Here is a 19,996-nt window from a genome sequence, read left to right as displayed (position 1 = left end):
TTGGACTGAAGGAACTGTTCAAATCATGCCCAAGATTTGATACATCAACTCGAATACAAAGGCTAGTCTGTGACTGTGTGTGTGAGAGGGGTGGGGGGCACTGAGAACTTTGTTCTAGGGCTGCACTTGGGCATGTAAGGACTCCCCCCCTCGCCATTTACTTGCTTCCAATACTATGATCGAATAAAAAAATATTTTGCTCCATACTACACCAATGGTGGATAAAAAACAAGACAGGATTGATAGAGAAATATATTTTGAGACCATGTCCCTTTACTATTGCCATGGAAATTACAAAACTGTACTTGTTTAATAAAACATTGACATAAAATGTCAGTACATGTGGTCCTTTGTGTTGCATTATCAATGAATTCCAAAACAGTTTATTGAACATAATGTAATGCAAACACCAAAGGCAATTGTTTGGTTAATTTATTTGAAGCCCTAAACCAACTATGTTTTCCCTAAAAATCATTACACTTGTGTTAAAACAAATGAAATTCTTCACAAAATATGGAACATTAATTCCTGCAATATAGAATATCTATTACAGGTCTTCTGCACGAGACCAAGAGCAATGGATTGATAGAATATCTATCCATCTATACAATAAAAAGGCATTTTCCCACCTATACTGGAGACCTTCATTCTATTTTATTCTAATTCATTGTTCTAGCTTGTGAAAGTATGTTTGGTTGCTCCTAGCAGCTATTCAGTGGTCATCAGTGTAGATGAGCATTCTGGTGTTATGCTCTGAATCAGGTATGGGTGGGTCACCACCTGTGAAAAGGCTGAATAATACTAGTGAAAGTATGGCTCCTCATGGGATTACCTTTTACAATCTTTGGCCCCAAGAATTTGGTGGTTTTGGATTATTCTGCACTGCATACCAGCTAAAGTTTGTTTGCCATTTCTTGTTAAGAACGAGTCTCCATGAACATTTTGGACTAGATAGAACTATATCATCTGTAAATTTACAAAAAATTGGATACAATGCTCTTCATTAACATATATTGTGCAATACAGATTAATAACACTTCAGCATCCATTATTTTATTTTTTCATAATTTTTATTATTACACTAAATTTCATTATCTGTAAATATATATCAAATTGGATACATGGCTCTATTTAGGTAGACTCAAAAGTACATTATTACTTCGGGCAGGATGCAGTCTGTCACACATTTTAGCCTGTAAAAGAAGTTTCTAATTCAAGTAACAGTTTAGAGACTATGTCAACTTCTTACAGTTAAAAATTATAGATACAAGTGCCTGTATACAATGTCTATATATTGCAATAAATATAATAATCACTATAATCATGCATATACATGTACCCTTTCCCCCTTATAAGGGGGGAGGTCAAGTCGACATTATATACATATACTGTAAGGACTTTTCCCTTTGTTAGGGTAGATGAAGGGGGGACGGCAATCAAACTACCCACCAATTACATACAAATAGCCCCCCCTATTGGCAGGACAAGTTTCAAGCAGTCAATATTTTAGGAATTTCGGTGACCTTCCTGCAGACCAGTGAAGCACTATTCTTTTATACATACATATACCAAGGCTTTTTCCCCCTTACAAGGGGGGTAGCCAAAAAGAAAAAGGCATAAAACCATTCCCACCCATTCCATCCCTGAATACACTCCACACCCCTCCACCCTCCCTCTCATCTTAGCACCTCCTGAATGACGGGTCATCCCTGCACCTTGTCCACTGCCCTGGATCAGAAGCAGTGTCGCAAGACACAGCACATCCACAGCAAGGCTGCTTCATTAAATCGGTGACCCCCCCTCTCCGTCCCCCCCATTGCATAAAATGAGAGGACAGGGAGAAATCCCTTCGGGCTGCGTCAAATTTTGCTCACACATACTACCTCACCCCCCATCCACCCGCCCATTCCACCTCATGCAATCACATCATCATCCATATACAACCATTCTCCATTCACCCCTGTCTTCTGTCCTCTCCCGTCCTTCCTCAACAGACATTCCCCTCTTCCCCAAAGCCCCCTTCACCCCAACCATCCACCTCATCCTAGGACGTCCCCTCATGTTCACTCCCTCCACATCTGCCTTCCACACCTCTTTTACTAGTCTTTCTTCACTCATTCTTTCCATGTGCCCAGACCATCCTAATATTCTTTCATCAACCCTATCTCCCAGCTCCTTTTCCACCCCTGTTCTCCTCCTCACCTCCTCATATCTCACTCTATCTAGCCTAGTAACCCCCATCATACTTCTCAGACACCTCATCTCAAACACATTCAAACTCCTTCTCTCTTCTTTTATGTTCCATGTTTCTGCCCCATACAGTGCTGTTGGCACAATCACTCCTTCATACAGTCTCCTCTTAGCATCCATTCCCAAATGTCTATTCCTAATTACACTATAAACAAGGCATTTACTTCTCTCAATCTACATTCTACCTCCACTTTCACTCCACCTTTCCCTGCCACATTTGCACCCAATTATCTAAAACTATCCACTTCCTCCAGTCGCTCTCCCTTAATGCTCACTTCCAGTCTACTGCCACTTTCACCCCTTGCACATCTCATCACTTTACTTTTACCCACATTTATCTTTAGCTTTCTTCTATCACATACTCTCCCAAACTCTGCCACCAACTTCCTCAATCCCTCCTCCGATCAGACTTAAAATGGGGGTGGGGGTTTGGGGTACGTGTGATCAATCGCACATACTCAGCACTTCATCATATAGCAACCCCCCACCCTTCATCTGCTACCCTTAAATCTCTCTTATCCCCTCTATGACTATCCTTTCAGTGTGATATTATCCTCAAAGATAGAAAAAACAGATTGTTGCCAATGAACTGCTAATACCCATTTGATGCCTCTCTAACCTCAATACCTTGTGGATAAATAGTTTTTCATGTTCCCATCAAACTCCTGAGGTCAAAAGCAATACAGTGGGACATGAGATAGGAATGCGAGAGAATGACCAATTCTATAGTGGGTGGTAGTACAAACACTATAACAAAAGGCCTCTTCCACCTTATAAGGGAGGTAACCAGCCATGGGGATGACTGAGGATAAGATGAATGGAGTGAAAAGGATGTAAGCAAGACGGGAATCTCTGCTGAGCAATGAGGGGGATAGAGGCAAATGATGAATGGTTGTATACGGATGATATTTTGATGCAGCCCTAAGGGATTTCTCCCTGTCTTTATTTTCTGCCGGAGGAGATGAAGGGGGGGGGGGAGTCACCAAGTAAGTGAAGTGGCCCTACTGTGGATGTGCTGTGTCTGGCTACATTGCTTTTGACCCAGGCAGTGGGCAGGAAACAAGGGATGACTCTTCATCCACAAGGGGCTAAGATAAGAGGGAAGCAAGGGTGGTGGATGGGAGTGAAATGGATGGGAGTAGGTGTGTGCCTTTGACACTACCTCCCTTATGAGGGGGAAGAAGCTCCTGGTATTCAGACAGAGCCAGCCAAGGCATGCAGCCACCCTTCACCTATCCCACATCCATCTGTTTTCCCTTATCTTGGTTCCTTGTGGATGAAGTGCTTTCTCTGATTCATGCCCCATTGCCTGGGTCAGAAGTAATGATGTAAGACCAAATAAAAAAAAAATATCTACACCTGAGTAGGAAAGGAATTGAAATAACTTCTCATTAACAGTAATAACACACCTTACATCTGATAGGAAGCATACACAACATCACCAACAGATATACTTCCAGGGCATTCCAATCCAAGATTGACTCCAAACATTGGATCTGCTTTACTTTTTGATGCAATTCCAATACTCTCAGAACATCTGAACCTGTAATAAATGAAAAACACAATATTGGAGAGCAATTTCTGTATGTAAAAACAGATACATTAAGCATTATTTCAAGTCGAGTTAAAAACATGCATTTTCAATGTCTACATGATGCAAATGAAAATAAAGAGAGTAGAAGCCAACATCATTGAAAATTAATTTCATGAAATCCAAGCACAAATAAAAATCTCAATATTGTAAGAATGCCTGAAAAAATAACCAACAATGTTCCCACAAGTCTCCTTGACAATACAAAAACCTACTCGAGTTTCCTGAAGCCAGCAAGTACCACCAACTGAAACCAAAAATATCTGAAACCATTTCCTTCATTTAAAAGTTTCTCTTGCTGCAAGCCCATAAAACAATCCCTATGTTACCTCTGACCTTAGTGGAAAAAAAAGAAGTAATACCATGCATATAGGTTAGCAGAAAATGCTATTCACATCCAGAGTAAGTATAATCTACAGCAAAACCTTTGAGTAGGTACTCCCCTGTTCCACTTTACAAGGAAAAGTGGAACAAGTGCGAGTGTAGTAGTTTCAGAGGGATCAGTTTGCCGAGTGTAGTTGGGAAGGCTTACAAGAGGGCTTTGATTGACAGGACTAGGAGAGGAACCGAGGGAGTAATTGGCGAGGAGCAGTGCGAGTTTAGGACAGGTAGGGGTTATGTGGATCAGATTTTTGTGGCAAGACATATGTGAGAAAGCTTTAGGAAAAAGTAAGGATATTTTTTGGGCCTTATTGGATTTGGAAAAGCCTTATGACAGGGTAGACAGGAGGGCACTGTGAGAGGTATTGCAGATATATAGGATAGGAGGAAAGCTCTTAAGAGCAGTCAAGAGTTTTAATGAGAGATGTAGAATCAGAAATGGAGAGAGAGTGGTTTGAGGTTAAGGTGGGACTTCGTCAGGGATGTGTTATGTTACCTTGGCTGTTCAATTTATGCATGGATGGGGTGGTGTAAGAGGTAAATGCAAGGGTAGTGGACCGAGTATTGGAGATAAGCCAGTTGTTGTTTGCTGATAAGACTGTTTGTAGCAGGTTCAGGAGGGATTGAGGAAGTTAGTGACAGTAAGGTGATATGTACAAGGGGAGAAAATGGCAGCAGACTGGAAGTGAGTATTAAGTAGGAGAGACCGGAGGAAGTGGACAATTTTAGATTCTTGGGTGTGAATGTGGCAGGAAAGGAAGAAGGGTGGAGATAGAATATAGACAGAGAAGCCTTGGGGGATTAAAAAGTGTAATGAGAAATAGACATTTGGGAATGGATGCTAAGAGGGGATTGTATGAAGGAGTGATTGTGCCGACAGCACTGTATGGGACAGAAACATGGAACATAAGAGAGGAAGAGAAGAGTTTGAATGCATTTGAGATTAGGTGTCTGAAAAGTATGATAGGGGTTACTAGGCTGGATAGAGTGAGAAATGAAGAGGCGAGAAGGAAAATTAGGGTGGAAAGGGAGTTGGGAGATAGGGTTGATGAAAGAGTATTGGGATGGTTTGGATACATGTAAAGAATGAATGAAGAAAGATTAGTAAAAGGTGTTAAAGGCAGATATGGAAGGAGTGAACATGAGGGGGCAACCAAGGAGATGGATGGATGGGGTAAAAGGGGCATTGGGAAAGGGCAATGTCTATTGAGGACGGATGGGAGAAGACAAGAGGATAGGGGTGAGTGGAGAATGGTTGTGTATGGATGATGCTGTGATGCACAAGGGGGAGTTGATGGGGGGTGGGTGAGGGAGTATGTGTGAAAAATAAATTGATGCAGCCTGAAGGGATTTCTCCCGCCTTCTCTTTTTCTGCATGAGGGGGGGGGGAGGTTGCCAATTAAATGAAGTGGCATTGCTGTGGATGCGCTGTGTCTTGCGACACTGCTTCTGACCCAGGGCAGTGGGCGAGATACAGGGATGACCCGTCATCCAGGAGGTGCCAAGATAAGAGGGAGGGAGAAGGGTGTAGGGGAGTGGAATATATAGGAAGTGGAATGGGTGGGATTAGAAATGGAGAGAGTGAGTGGTTTGAAGTAAAGGTGGGACTTCGTCAAGGATGCGTTATGTCGCCCTGGCTGTTCAACTTATACATGGATGGGGTGGTGCGAGAGGTGAATGCTAGGGTAGTGGGTCAGGGATTGGAGATGGTTAAAGAAAATGGAGAAAAGTGGGAGGTGAGCCAGCTGTTGTTTGCGGACGACACTGCGCTTGTGGCAGGGTCAGAGGAGGGATTGAGGAAGCTGGTGGCAGAGTTTGGGAGAGTATGTGATAGAAGAAAGCTAAAGATAAATGTGGATAAAAGTAAGGTGATGAGATGTACAAGGGGTGAAAGTGGCAGTAGACTGGAAGTGAACATTAAGGGAGAGCGACTGGAGGAAGTGGATAGTTTTAGATACTTGGGTGCAAGTGTAGCAGGAAAAGGTGGAGTGAAGGTGGAGGTAGAATGTAGATTGAGAGAAGCGAGTAAATGCCTTGGTGGTTTAAAGAGTGTAATGAGGAATAGACATTTGGGAATGGATGCGAAGAGGAGACTGTATGAAGGAGTGATTGTGCCAACAGCACTGTATGGGGCAGAAACGTGGAATATAAGAGAAGAAGAGAGAAGGAGTTTGAATGTGTTTGAGATGAGGTGTCTGAGAAGTATGGTGGGGGTTACTAGGCTGGATAGAGTGAGAAATGAGGAGGTGAGGAGGAGAACAGGGGTGAAAAAGGATTTGGGAGATAGGGTTGATGAAAGAATATTAGGATGGTTTGGACACATGGAAAGAATGAGTGAAGAAAGACTAGTAAAAGAGGTATGGAAGGCAGATGTGGAGGGAGTGAACATGAGGGGACGTCCTAGGATGAGGTGGATGGATGGGGTGAAGGGGGCTTTGGGGAAGAGGGGAATGTCTGTTGAGGAAGGAAGGGAGAGGACGGAAGACAGAGGTGAGTGGAGAATGGTTGTATATGGATGATGTTGTGACTGCATGAGGAGGAATAGGCGGGGGGGTGGGGGCCGGGGTGGTATGTGTGAGTAAATTTTGACGCAGCCCGAAGAGATTTTTCCCCGTCCTCGCCTTATATGCAGAGGGGGACGGAGAGGGGGGGTCGCCGATTAAATGAAGCGGCCTTGCTGTGGATGTGCTGTGTCTTGCGACACTGCTTCTGACCCAGGGCGGTGGGCAGGGTGCAGGGATGACCCGTCATCCAGGAGGTGCTCAGATGAGTGGGAGGGGTGTGGAGTGTATTTAGGGATGAAATGGGTGGGAGTGTTTATATGCCTTTCCCTTTTTGGCTACCTCCCTTGTAAGGGGGAAAAAGCCTTGGTATATGTATGGGTGGGAGTGGTTTCTATGCCTTTTTCTTTGTGGCTACCCCCCATGTAGGGGGAAAAAGTCTTTGTTATATGTATGTATTATATATATATTTCATTCAACCTAGTTATGGACTAAAAGGTCTCCTGTTGGCATGCTCCTCCTTTGTAAATGGGCTGAGGATTGGAGATGGTTACAGAAAATGGAGAAAAATAGGAGATAAATCTGTTCTTTGGTGATTACACTGTGCTTGTAGCAAGATCAAAGGAATGAATAAAGAAGTTAGTGACAGAGTTTGGGAAGATGTGTGATTGGAGGAAGTTGAAGACAAACATGGGAAAAAGTAAGGTGATGAGATGTAGATGGGGAGAGGATGGCAGCAAATTGGAAGTATCAAGGGAGAGGGGCTGGAAGTAGATAGCTTTAGATACTTGGGTGCAAATGTGGCGGCAAGGAGTGGAGGTGGAGGTTGGAAGTAGATTGAGAAAAGCAAGTAAATGCCTTGGGGGATTAAAAAGCGTAAGAAATAGGCATTTGAGAATGGATGCTTAGAGGAAATTGTACGAGGAAGTGATTGTGCCAACAGCACTATATGGGGCAGAAACATGGAACATGAGAGAGAAAGAGTTTAAGTGTTCTCAAGATGAAATGCCTGAGAAGTATGGTAGGGTTTACTAGGCTGGATAGAGTAAGAAATGAGGTGGTGAGGTGGTACATGGGGGTGGAAAGGGAGTTGGAAGATAGGGTTGATGAAAGAGTATTGGAATGGTTTGGACACGTGGAAAGAATGAGTGAAGAAAGGTGTGTGGAAGGCAGAGGTGGAAGGAGTGAACATGAAGGGGCAACCAAGGATGAGATGGATGGATAGGGTAAAAGGGGCATTGGGAATGAAGGGAATGTGTTGAGGAAGGGAGAAGACAAGATAGGGTGAGTGGAGAATGGCTGTGTATGGATTATGCTATGATGCATGGATGGGAGTAAGTGGGGGATGGAGGGTAGTATGTGTGAATATTTTGATGCAGCCCAAGGGGGGTTTCTCCCCATCTTCTCTTTTCTGCATGAGGGGATGGAGAGGGGAGTCGCCAATAAGTGAAACAGCCTTGCTGTGGATGTGCTGTGTCTTGCTACATTGCTTATGATCCAGGGCAGTGGGCAAGATGCAGGGATGACCAGGCATTCAGGAGGATCCAAGAAAAGTGGGAGGGAAGGGTGGTGAATGAGAGTGGAGTATGTGGGGATGAAATGGGTGGGGTTGGATTTATGCCTTTGACTTTTGGCTACTTCCCTTGTACGGGGGGAAAAGTCATTGGCATATGTATGTATCTACTGATTTGGTGCTGGGATGTAATGCCCTGAACTTACTTTTGTGTTTAGTTTTCTCCACTCAAAGTTCAACAGTGTACTCTACCCATGAGACAGCTCTGAACCTAACCAAAGCCTTCCCCAGGGGTGATATGAATCATCACAAGAGACCCAATGATGAAAATCAACAAGAAAGTGAATGTCAAGCTTCTTTCCTCCAGATGCTGCAGCCAAAGGTCATTCACCCACAACAAATAACTAAAACATCAGCAAGGACTTTTACATCCGCTACAAGGATACTTACTTCTTGAGTGTAGCCAAAGGTTCATTATGTGGACGTCGCTCTCCAATGTCTGGATCTACAGTTGTAAACACACACCTGCGTGTGAAAGAATATGCTTAGAAAATCTTTGTAGAAAATAAGAATCTCATTAATTATCCACACATACAAACCTAACCCCTTCTGTACTAGGAGGTATTTGGCCTTTTATTATGACCCAGACTACACACCAACGGCTCTCCCTCTTACAGTGGGGATGGCCAGTCAAAGCACACCCCCACATCATAAATATTAAAACCAATTTAACATCCTTCCCATCTCAGCAAAATTATGGATGAAGGGTCATACCTGCATACTACCAGATCTCAAATCAAGGGCAGTGCAATGATGCACAGCACTTCTACAGCTTAACTCTCCACTTCATCACATAGCAACCCTCTTCCTCAACTGATTTATGAGGCAAACAAGAAGAATATCCCTTCAAGTGATAAATTACTACTACTATAATACACCTATAATAGGAAAAGTCCCTTTCGTATATGTACAGTTGACTCCAAAAGTTCTGAACCATTCCATGGTTTACACTATGCAACTAAATTTTGTTCTTCTATAATTGAAGATACTTCCTCCTCTAAAGTAGACATGGTGTAGCAAACTATCTGCAACATTCAGCATTCAAAATTGAACTCCTATAGTAGAATCCACACCACTGGTCAAGACTATTTTTTTTAACTGTATACACATTTATATAAACACACTGGATAAACAACTACTGGATAAAAAACAGGGACAAGAAACAGGGAGGGGGAATCATGTTCTTGGCCAAGAAAGACCTAAAGGTGACAAAAATTGCAGAGGGCAAAGGTAATGCTGAATTGATCATGATAAAAGTCGAAGGCAAGAATATGAAGAGTAGAAAGTTTGTGGTGACTTATGTGCCTCCAAAAACAAGCGCTTGGAAAGAAATTGAACATAAAAAAATGCTAGATGACACAAGAAAATCACTCAATGAGATACTAATGGGTAAGGGTAATCTGGTAGTTATGGGGGACTTCAATTGCAAAGAAATTTGTTGGGACAGCATGACAGTGCAAGGAGGAGATGACTCGTGGGGCAATGTACTGCTAGATATGACCATGGAGTACACAATGACCCAATGGGTCCATGAAAACACAAGGTACAGAAATAATGAAGAGCCATCGAAACTAGATCTAATATTTACAACAGAGCCTGAAATAGTGCATAAAGTCCAGTATGAGACACCAATTGGAAAGAGTGACCATGTACTCATCGAAACTATACTAAAGGAAGAAATAGACATAGAGAGGAACGAAAAGCATAGGAAAGGAAGACTGAGGTACAACAAAACAGACTTTACAAAACTAAAGACATTCTTCCGGAATGCAAACTGGGAAATATTTTACAGGGAAGAAACAGCAGTGGAAGAGAAATGGAATATATTGATGGAAAACTACAATGAAGGGGTAAACAGGCATGTACCAAGACAAAAGCGAGAGAGAGAGTACATTAAATGTTGGTTCAACAAAAGATGCAGTGAGGCAAAAGACAGAAGGGACAAAGCTTGGAAAAAGTGGAGAAAAGACAAAAAACAAAGCAAATGGCAAATTTATGTTAACTATAGAAATGAGTATGTTAATGTGAGAAGAGAGGAGAAAAGGAACCATGAGAAGGATATTATAGACAAATGCAAAGAGCAACCCAAACTATTCTATCGGTATGTGAATGGTAAACTTAAAAACAAACAGGAATTGGTGAAACTATGCCAAGGAAACATAGAATACACAGAAGATTTAGAGATGGCCGAAGTCATGAACAATCACTTTAAATCTGTTTTCACCAGAGAGAAAATACCGAATTGTGACATAGACGAAAACAAGAAATCTCCCCTCATGAATGAGTTTACAGCATCACTAAAGGAAATATCAGAACATTTATCAAGGCTGGATGTCAGAAAATCACATGGCCCGGACGGTATTGCAAATTGGATTCTAAAGGAGTGCAAAGAAGAACTAACAGACAAAATACACATCTTAATAAACAGCTCACTCAAAGAAGGAAAGATACCCGAGGACTGGAAAAACGCTAACATTGTACCAATACACAAAGGAGGAAACAAAGAAGAACCCACCAACTATAGGCCAGTATCACTAACAAGCACCATTGCCAAAATTTGTGAGAAAATAATCAAGAATAGATGGGTAAAACATCTGGAAGACAATGACATATTAAACCCAAGACAATTCGGATTCAGACAAGGAAGATCATGCTCCACAAACTTAATATGCTTTTACTCAAGACTAATAGACATAGTGCAAGAAAGAAATGGATGGGCTGATTGTGCATTCCTAGACTTGCAAAAAGCCTTTGACAAAGTACCACACAGAAAACTACTAAAAAAACTGGAACACATAGGAGGAATACAGGGAAACCTACTAAAATGGATAGAGGACTTTCTGACTGGTAGAAAGATGAGAGTAGTGCTCAGAGAAAAATATTCAGACTGGAAAGAGGTGATCAGTGGAGTACCGCAAGGATCTGTGCTGGCACCAATAATGTTTGCTATCTATATGAATGACATGGATGAGGACGTGAACTGCTACATGAGCTTCTTTGCCGATGACGCCAAACTGCTAAGGAAAATAGAAACTGATGAGGACTGTGAAGCACTGCAAGAAGACCTAAATAGGGTATGGAACTGGAGTCAGAAATGGGAAGTGGACTTTAATACTAAGAAGTGTAGCATAATGGAGTTTGGAAAAAGCAAAAAACAGAATATCAGGAAAATATACAATTGGAACCAAAGAAGTAAAGAAAGTAGGATCCGAAAAAGATTTGGGAGTAATTATCACGAACGACCTATCCTATGATATACAGATTAACAAAATTGTCGGGGAGACTTACAATTTGCTAAGATCAATAAAAGTGGCGTTTACATACTTGGACGAAGACATGATGAAAAAAATATTGGTTACATTGATAAGGCCTAGATTAGAGTATGCAGCGACATTGTGGTCCCCCAGTACCAAAAAGAATATAAAGAAAATAGAAAGAATCCAAAGAGCAGCTACAAAAATGGCACCTGCACTTGCAAACCTATCATACGAAGAGAGATTGGCTAAACTGGAGTTACCGACACTGGAGCAAAGAAGAGAGAGAGAGGTGACCTATTGACCATCTACAGAATCATGAAAGGCACAGAGGTACTCGATAGTGAGAACTTACTTAACTGGGACAAAAGAAACACAAGAGGACATGGAAAGAAAATAAAAAAACATAGCTATAGAAGAGAACTGAAGAAAAACAGTTTTCCTCATAGAGTTTTGGACACTTGGAACAAACTGGACAATGAAATAGTATGCGCAAAAACCATTCATGAGTTTAAAAACAAACTAGACACTGCAAGATACAAAGGCGGGACAACACGAGCATAGCTCCCCTTCCCGCAAAATACAACTAGGTAAATACAACTAGGTAAATACATCATTAGTTTGGTCCACAGAGTCCCTGACCCAAGGCTTAAGAGACAGGCAGCAGGCAGAGGCTGCTCCCACCTGGCATTACTTCATACAGGTGCCCAGTACTACAAATAGGTAACAACCTGTCACATGGTTTGGAATTCCTGAAGATGGCATCATTGATTTTGATGTATTTCCACTTATCTTCCTCAAATGCTGGAACTCCTTTCAAAACTATATTTGGACGGAACCACTGAAAAGTTACAGGGTCCTCGAGCTTGCTATTCAAATCTTCCAGAGATCCATCTGTCATCAGCAGGTAACCACTCGAATCTGAATACTTTCCCTGCAAAATGCAACATGCATCAAGTCTTTATTTAAAAATAGACTTAATCTTAGTTTTCACAACATTATGCATCACATTAACCCCTTCACTACAGGCCAAAATCTCGCAGGCAGCATTAGCTGCCAGACATGCGATGTTGCGTCATAATACTTGCATTTTACAAAATAAAGTTACCGCTGTATTGCTCGTTCTCTTTCACCCATGAATTTTGATAACCATAGAAAATATGATGAAACCAGTTTACAGAGTATGGGGGTCACACAGGTACAACTACAATATATATAATCAAGACGCCAACTTACCCACTTGCTCCTCATGACGCCTATGTAGGCATCATCGTATCGAAGGGGTTAATACTAATACATAATAAGAGAGGAGTTTGAATGTGTTTGAGATGGGGTGCCTGAGAAGTATGATAGGAGTTACTAGGCTGGATAGTGTGAGAAATGAGGAGGTGAAGAGAATTGGGGTGGAAAGGGAGTTGGGAGATAGGATTGATGAAAATATTGGGATGGTTTGGACACATGGAAAGAATGAGTGAAGAAAGACTAGTAAACTAGGTGTGGAAGGCAGAGATGGAAGAAGTGAACATGAGGGGGCAACCAAGGAGATAGATGGATGGGGTAAAAGGGGCACTGGGAAAGATGGAAATGTCTGTTGAAGAAGGACAGAAGATAGGGGCGAATGGAGAATGGTTGTGTATGGATGATACTGTGATTCATAAGGGGAAGTGGGTGGGGGTTGGGGGTGAGGGAGTATGTGTGAGAAATAAACTGACGCAGCCCAAAGAGATTTCTCCCAGTCTTCTCTTTTTTTGCATGAGGGCATGGAGAGGGGGGTTTCCGATTTAATGAAGCAGCCTTGCTGTGGATGTGCTGTGTCTTGCGACACTGCTTCTGACCCAGGGCAGTGGGCATGGTGCTGGGATGGCCAGTCATCTAGGAGGTGCCAAAATAAGAGGGAGGGACAAGGGTGGGGGGGTGGGGGTGAGTGGAGTATGTTGGGGATGGAATGGGTGGGAGTGGTTTTCATATAATGAAGTGGTGGAGTTAAGCTCACAATAAAACTGGAAATGCAGCTATATAAATATATATGTTAACTTACAACATCATCAATCTTCAACAATGGATAGATACTCAATGGCTTCGTAAACCTCTGGACTGACAGAGAGCTACTGTACAGAAGAGACAGTCCACTGTCCTCCTCCTTCAGAGCTTGTGAAATCCACTTTGATGCCTCTTTACCACAATCAAATCCTACCACAGTCTGACCCCATACCCTTTGAAAGAAAATAATCATGGCATTAGTAAACAAAACACTACCAACACTGGTTCAAATATTTCACAATATGCAACATATGGCCATATAAATTTACTAGACTATAATGAAAGATGCCTTTCCTTACAGTTCATTAAGCCTATATTTTCATATTCATCAAATGACCCTTTAATATATACCATATACTTTCAAGTTTCCCCTTCATGATTTAAATGATCCATACAAGGAATCTCTATCGATAACAAAAAACATTATGATGACAGTGTAGCTACTAAGGTGCCAACTATTTCTTAGAAAAATTTTGCTCATAAATGACACTAATTTGATGCATTTCACATGATCACTAAGAACTGCATCACATGCTAGAGATAGGGGAGGCAATTATTTAGCCAATTATATTTCAGTGAAAGCACTTCCTTATCTTGGAGAACCGTGACAAAAATTCACCAACATGTAGTGAACCTTTATTCTTGTGGTTCTATTCAGTTAATGATAAATTCAATACTACTTGCACATTAAAATTACAATTCATATATATATATATATTAGTTATCCAAGAGGTGCCAAGATAGGAGGGAGGAAGGAGGGGAGTGGAATATATGGGAAATGAAATGGGTGGGAGTGATTTCTATGCCCTTTTCTTTTTGGCTACCCCCCGTGTAAGGGGGAAAAAGCCTTTGGCATATGTATGTAGTTAATTTTGAAATGACTCCTTACAGCTTGGGGAGACCCACATGGTTTGGTGATATGCTCACTTCACCCAAGGCCAGAGTATCCAAAACACGTTCAACTATACTCATAAAGTAAACAATACCAATCTCAAAACATTTTTATTTGTATATAGACTTATGTCTGCTAATAGAACAAAGATTTTTTTTCTACCCTCTTTATATCTCACATTTACCACTTCTATAATTGCACCTCTTTGGCATGATACTATCTCCAAAGATTCAGTACTGGTTACTAGCAACAAAATACAATCTCCCCCTTTTGATCCAGTTATGACAGCAATGAACTATTTCCCAGAAAAATCTAAGGAAATGCCTAAGGTCTTAAAAGCAATTGTAGATCTAAGTTTACAGTCCATAAAATCATGACAATTGAACAACTGGGTACACAAGGACCTACTTCGACTCCCTTTTTACGTTCTCCTCCTCCACCTGCTGCAGATCCAGCCGCAATGGTTCCATCCCATCCATTTCCAACTGGAGTACTCCTCTTTCTTCAATCACTGGAGTGATGATTACAGTCTTCCCAATCTGTCTCCCAGTGATCATTGCACCACTTTCTGTGCTGATCATTAATGACCTACAAACAAATAAAAAAAAATTAAGTACAAAAACATAAGAGTGGATATCCACACATCAAAAGAGAACAACATATCAAGTATATTTTGAGATTTTCTATTTGGCACAAGTAATCCTCAGGTTACCAGTGAAATGAAAAGTTAATACACATTTCAGAAAGTATATTATCTAAATAGAAGATAGGGGTGAATGGAAAATGACTGTGTATAGATGATAATGTGATGTAAGGAAGGGATGGGGGGGGAGGTTTAGGGATTGCTTATGTGTGAATGATATTTGATGCAACCTGATGGGATTTTGCAATCTTTTTTTTGCACGAGAGGATGGAGAGGGGTCAATAATTAAATGAAGCAGCCTTGCTGTGAATATGCTGCATCTTGCTGCATTGCTTCTGACCTAAGGCAGTGGGCAGGATACAGAGACGACTCATCACCCAGGAGGAGCTAAGATGAGAGGGAGGAAAAAGTGGCGAATGAGAGTAGAATTGGTGGGATTGAAATGCATATATGAGAGAGAGAGAGAGAGATTTGGTGGATAGATATTATGTATTTCTATATATACTGCAAGTTTTTTTCCCCCTTATATAGGAGGTAGCCAAGTCAGAGGCATGTACCTATTCCCACCCCTCCCATCTCAGCTCCTCATGGATGATGGGTCATCCCTGCATCCACCAACTGCCCTGGGTGAAACACAATGCAGCAAGACACAGTACATCACGACAAGGCCGCTTCACTGAATTGGCAACCCTCCCTCTCCGTCCCCTCATACAGAAAAAGAGAAAACAGGGAGAAATTGCTTTGGGCTGCATCAAAACATCATTCAAACATAAGCAGCCCCTACCACCACACTCCCCTCTTTGCATAACAGTATCATCCATACACATTCTCCATTCATCCCTATCTCCTGCTTTCTACCTTCCTTGATCAACACATTTCCCCTCTTGCTTGTGCCCCCTTCACCCCATCTATCCATCTCATCTTTGGTTGTCCTCTCACGTTTATTCCCTCCATCTCTGCCTTCCACACTTCTTTTAATCTTTCGTCACTCTTCTTTCCATGTGTCCAAACCATCCCAATAATCTTTCATCAGCTCTATCTGTCCATGTTCTTTTCCACTCCTGCTCTCCTTATCTTGTTTCTCACTCTCCAACCTAGTGACCCCCACCACACTTCCAAGACATATATAAAGTAAAAGGTTATGCTTGTAGAGCCCATTCAAAATTTGCCTTAAATTCATTCATGTGTTGATCGGAACTGCCATCAGTGAAAATATGAAAGATATGCAATACGATTGGTCATGGGAACAAACTGAAAAAGATTACACATCTAAAGCATATAATTTAACAGTCTTCTGTACAGATGCTTCAACTATTTAACATCCTAAAAGAAGAAATCTAAAACTACAAAATTTAAGAAGTTTGATCAATGGAGACAGATGGGATCCATTACATTTCAGTGAAGGTAAACAAATATACCATGCAGAGAAGCTGGGAGGCAATACATCTATCATTGTATGTAAACTCAAAATTACATTGAATTATGCATCCACAGCATCATATCCAACAGTTATGAAAACTTCCCACAAAAGCAAAGCATTCCTGAAGATAAAATAATGCATGAGGGGGTGGCCAAGGATGAGATGGATGGATGGGGTAAAAGGGGCATTGGGAAAGAGGGGAATGTCTGTTGAGGAAGGAAGACAGAAGATAGGGGTGAGTGGAGAATGGTTGTGTATGGATGATGCAGAGATGCATGGAAGGGGATGAATGGGAAGTATGTGTGAATATTCTAACAGAGCCCAAAGGGATTTCTCCCTGTCTTCACCTTTTCTATATAAGGGGACAGAGGGAAGGGGGAGGTGTTGCTGATTAAATGAAGAAGCCTTGCTGCATTGCTTTTGACCCAGGGCAGTAGGCAAGATGCAAGGGTGACCCTTCATCTGGGAGGAGCCACGAAAAGAGGGAAAGCAGGATGGTGAATGGGAGAGAAGTATGTGGGGATGAAATGGGTGAGAGTGGATTTATGCCTCTGACTTTGGCTACCTCCCTTGTAAGGAACAAATAGTCCTTTGTGTATGTATATATGTTAGAATAATAACTGGTAGCAGTAATATCTCCAACAGAACATCTACAAACAAGCCAAAATCTTTACAGTAGACCCATAACATCATGCATGGCAAACAGTTTGGCCCACAAGATGTTCAGAGAGGTTTTGTGATGTCTTGATACAGTGGAAATAGGTCAGTGTAGAATCTGTTCTGTGTCTTCTGGGTAGTAGTTACATTAACATAGCTGCCATGATGAGCCATGCTTGTGTGCACCCACTAAATGTCAATGACAAATCTTGAATAATCACTTTACATTCTACCAACAAAAAGCCCAAAAATCTAGCCAATCAAGACCCATTAACTAGTGTCATTATTAACCATATATTCATTCATGTTGAATCTCTACAAGTCCTGATAATGGAGGTTATGTGCATTTTTCATCTCGAGCCAATTTCTCCAAGTGGATAACCCATCCAGCCTACAAAAATGGAAAGGGAAGATGGGGATTAAGATCACAACCACTGTTCAAAGGAATCAAGTTAGTGGGGGAGGTTGTAAAGTTAAGTTTGGTGAAGGAAAACTAAAAAGAAGGAATGCCTGGAACTACAAATAAATCAACATCTCATTACTGTAGAATGAAGACTAACTTCCGTAAAAAATGCTAGGTAATGCTGGTTCTAACCCCCCTGCCAAACTTTCATTCTTTTACCAGCCATGATCAAATTTTATTCCTTGGGCATTATTTCAAACCAAGTAAAATCACAACACAGAAGTCTATAAATCTAAAGCAAAGCACAATTCATTCCAAATGTACATACATACATATACCAAAGGCTTTTTCCCCCTACACGGGGGGTAGCCAAAGAGAAAATTCGCCATTCCAAATGTACATGCACAAAATTAGTTTAGAATTCAATACCTGTCACAAAAGCCTTTTTCTTTCAAACCATTATGTAAGGCCTCTGCTGTTGTTAATGGAACTCCTCTGCATGACTTGATTGGGTAAAGCCACAGATGAGAGACCTCTCCCACTTTACTCCATTCTAGCTTCTCCCAGTTTTTCCTGAAATATAAAAATTGCACTTCATAGTAAGCTAGCATCTTCCCAGTACATTTCTTTTTAATGTCTAAATCATAAACAAGAACTAGTGCTGACAAATAAATAATAAAAATAATAATAATAAATGAAGGGAAAATATAAAAGGAATACCACAATGTATGGATTCCATTCTCCAAATCCTTCCTCCTGTTGTAACCTATATTAGTGTGAAACCATTTCTGTCACTTGTAGTATTGGACAGGGAGCAGTTACCTGCTATCATCTTTGTGAAAATGTGGAAGAAATACAGTCAAAGATTTGATCTTAGGTATGTCTTTTTGCTGAAAACACTAATCTAGCTTGATTGTACCAGACAATCAAGCTAGATTAGAATGTTTTCAGCAAAAAGACATATCTAAGATCAAATCTATCATACTTAAAGCAAATCCAACATTCTGTGATAATGATTCGATTCCGTTCAGGAAAATTTTCACTGGTGGGAATCTTGATAAACTGGCAGGGGTAGTGACGGAGTTGGTGAATACTAGTATTGTGACTAGGGTTTTTCTTGATAGTGAAAAATGTGCCATAGTGAAACCATTAGTTAAAGCCAATAAAGATCCACCATCTTTGACTTCATATAGACCTGTATCTAACCTAACATTTTTATCTAGTGTTTGAGAAAGTGATCCTTGAATGGAACACTTGTTGGCCATCAATATTTTTCCTGATAATCACTCAGCATATACAAGACTATACTCAACCGAAACAACCTTATGTGCTGTGGTAAATAATATGTTGGTAAATATGGACGAAGGTAAATGTAGCATTTTAATTTTGTTAGATCTAAGTGCAGCTTTCAACACTGTTGAACATAATCTATAAATACAAGACTGTCATAACATTGGAATAGTTAATGAAGCTTTGGAATACCTGGAGAGTTATCTTACAAATAGAACTTACCAAGTGCAAATTGGTGGTACCTTTTTGGAAATAAGAACGCTGCATAGAGGGGTAGCTCAAGGTAGTGTATTAGGTCCAATTCTTTTTTGTATTTACACAATTGGCCCAGCACAGATACTAAGAAATCATGAAATTGACTTTAAGCTTTATGCTGATGACACACAGTTTTATCTAACATTAACATTGTCGAAGCCGAAATTAAATTGAACGAAATAATGAGTGAAGTGAAAAGCTGGATGAACTCAGATATTAAAACTTAATAAGGACAAGACTGAGTGTATGGTAATCAGAAAACACAGTGATCTAGTTCGTTATGACCTTACAAGTTTCAAAGTTCTTGACACTGACATGCCACTTAACAACAAAGTGAAAGACTTGGGGATTATAATTGATAAAAACTTATCTTTCTGTGAGCAAATAAATAATGTAGTGGAAGTTGCAAATTACCATTTGAAAAATTTATCCTTTGTTAGAAAATACCTTGACATAGATTTGATGAAAAAGCTGATTCACAATCATGTTATCAGTAGGTTAGACTACTGCAATTCTGCTTATTATGGCCTGCCAAACTACCTGCTGAAGAAACTGCAAATGATAATGAATAGAGCTGCACGTTTGATAAAAAATATTCCTCGTAGAGTAAGAATTACTCTCACATTAATTGAACTACACTGGCTCCCAATAAAAGCTAGAATAAAATACAAATTATGCATACTCACATTCCAAGCAAAAAAACTAGGTAAACCAATGTACTTAAACGAGCTCCTAGAAGATTATTACACAATGTCTCAACTTATTCTGCAACATAACAATGAACACTGTCGGCTTAATGAACAAAGATATAATCAAGAAATCAGAGAGCCTAAACTGTGCCCCTCG

General features: G+C 40.8%; 1 protein-coding gene across 4 annotated transcripts in view; it reads right to left on the bottom strand.

Annotated features, from left to right (window-relative positions):
* Positions 1–238: 238 nt before the first annotated feature.
* The window catches only part of LOC143018620 (mitochondrial amidoxime reducing component 2-like), a 32,906-nt gene continuing 13,148 nt past the window's right edge, over positions 239–19,996 (bottom strand). For 3 of the 4 annotated variants that reach the window (XM_076174143.1, XM_076174142.1, XM_076174144.1), the window contains exons 3-9: positions 18,035–18,178; positions 14,891–15,070; positions 13,589–13,763; positions 12,282–12,484; positions 8,687–8,761; positions 3,660–3,793; positions 239–1,193 (exon numbers count right to left, since the gene is read on the bottom strand). In XM_076174143.1, the coding sequence (XP_076030258.1) occupies positions 3,661–3,793; positions 8,687–8,761; positions 12,282–12,484; positions 13,589–13,763; positions 14,891–15,070; positions 18,035–18,178 (910 nt within the window). In that variant the 3' untranslated portion in view covers positions 239–1,193; position 3,660. The remainder of the gene's footprint in view (positions 1,194–3,659; positions 3,794–8,686; positions 8,762–12,281; positions 12,485–13,588; positions 13,764–14,890; positions 15,071–18,034; positions 18,179–19,996) is intronic. The other variant, XM_076174146.1, reaches the window with a different exon arrangement.

Source organism: Oratosquilla oratoria, chromosome 35 (genome assembly GCF_046742065.1).
Source record: "Oratosquilla oratoria isolate Oo_2021 chromosome 35, ASM4674206v1, whole genome shotgun sequence".
Classification (NCBI taxonomy): domain Eukaryota; kingdom Metazoa; phylum Arthropoda; class Malacostraca; order Stomatopoda; family Squillidae; genus Oratosquilla; species Oratosquilla oratoria.
This window is presented reverse-complemented; position numbering and strand designations above follow the sequence as displayed.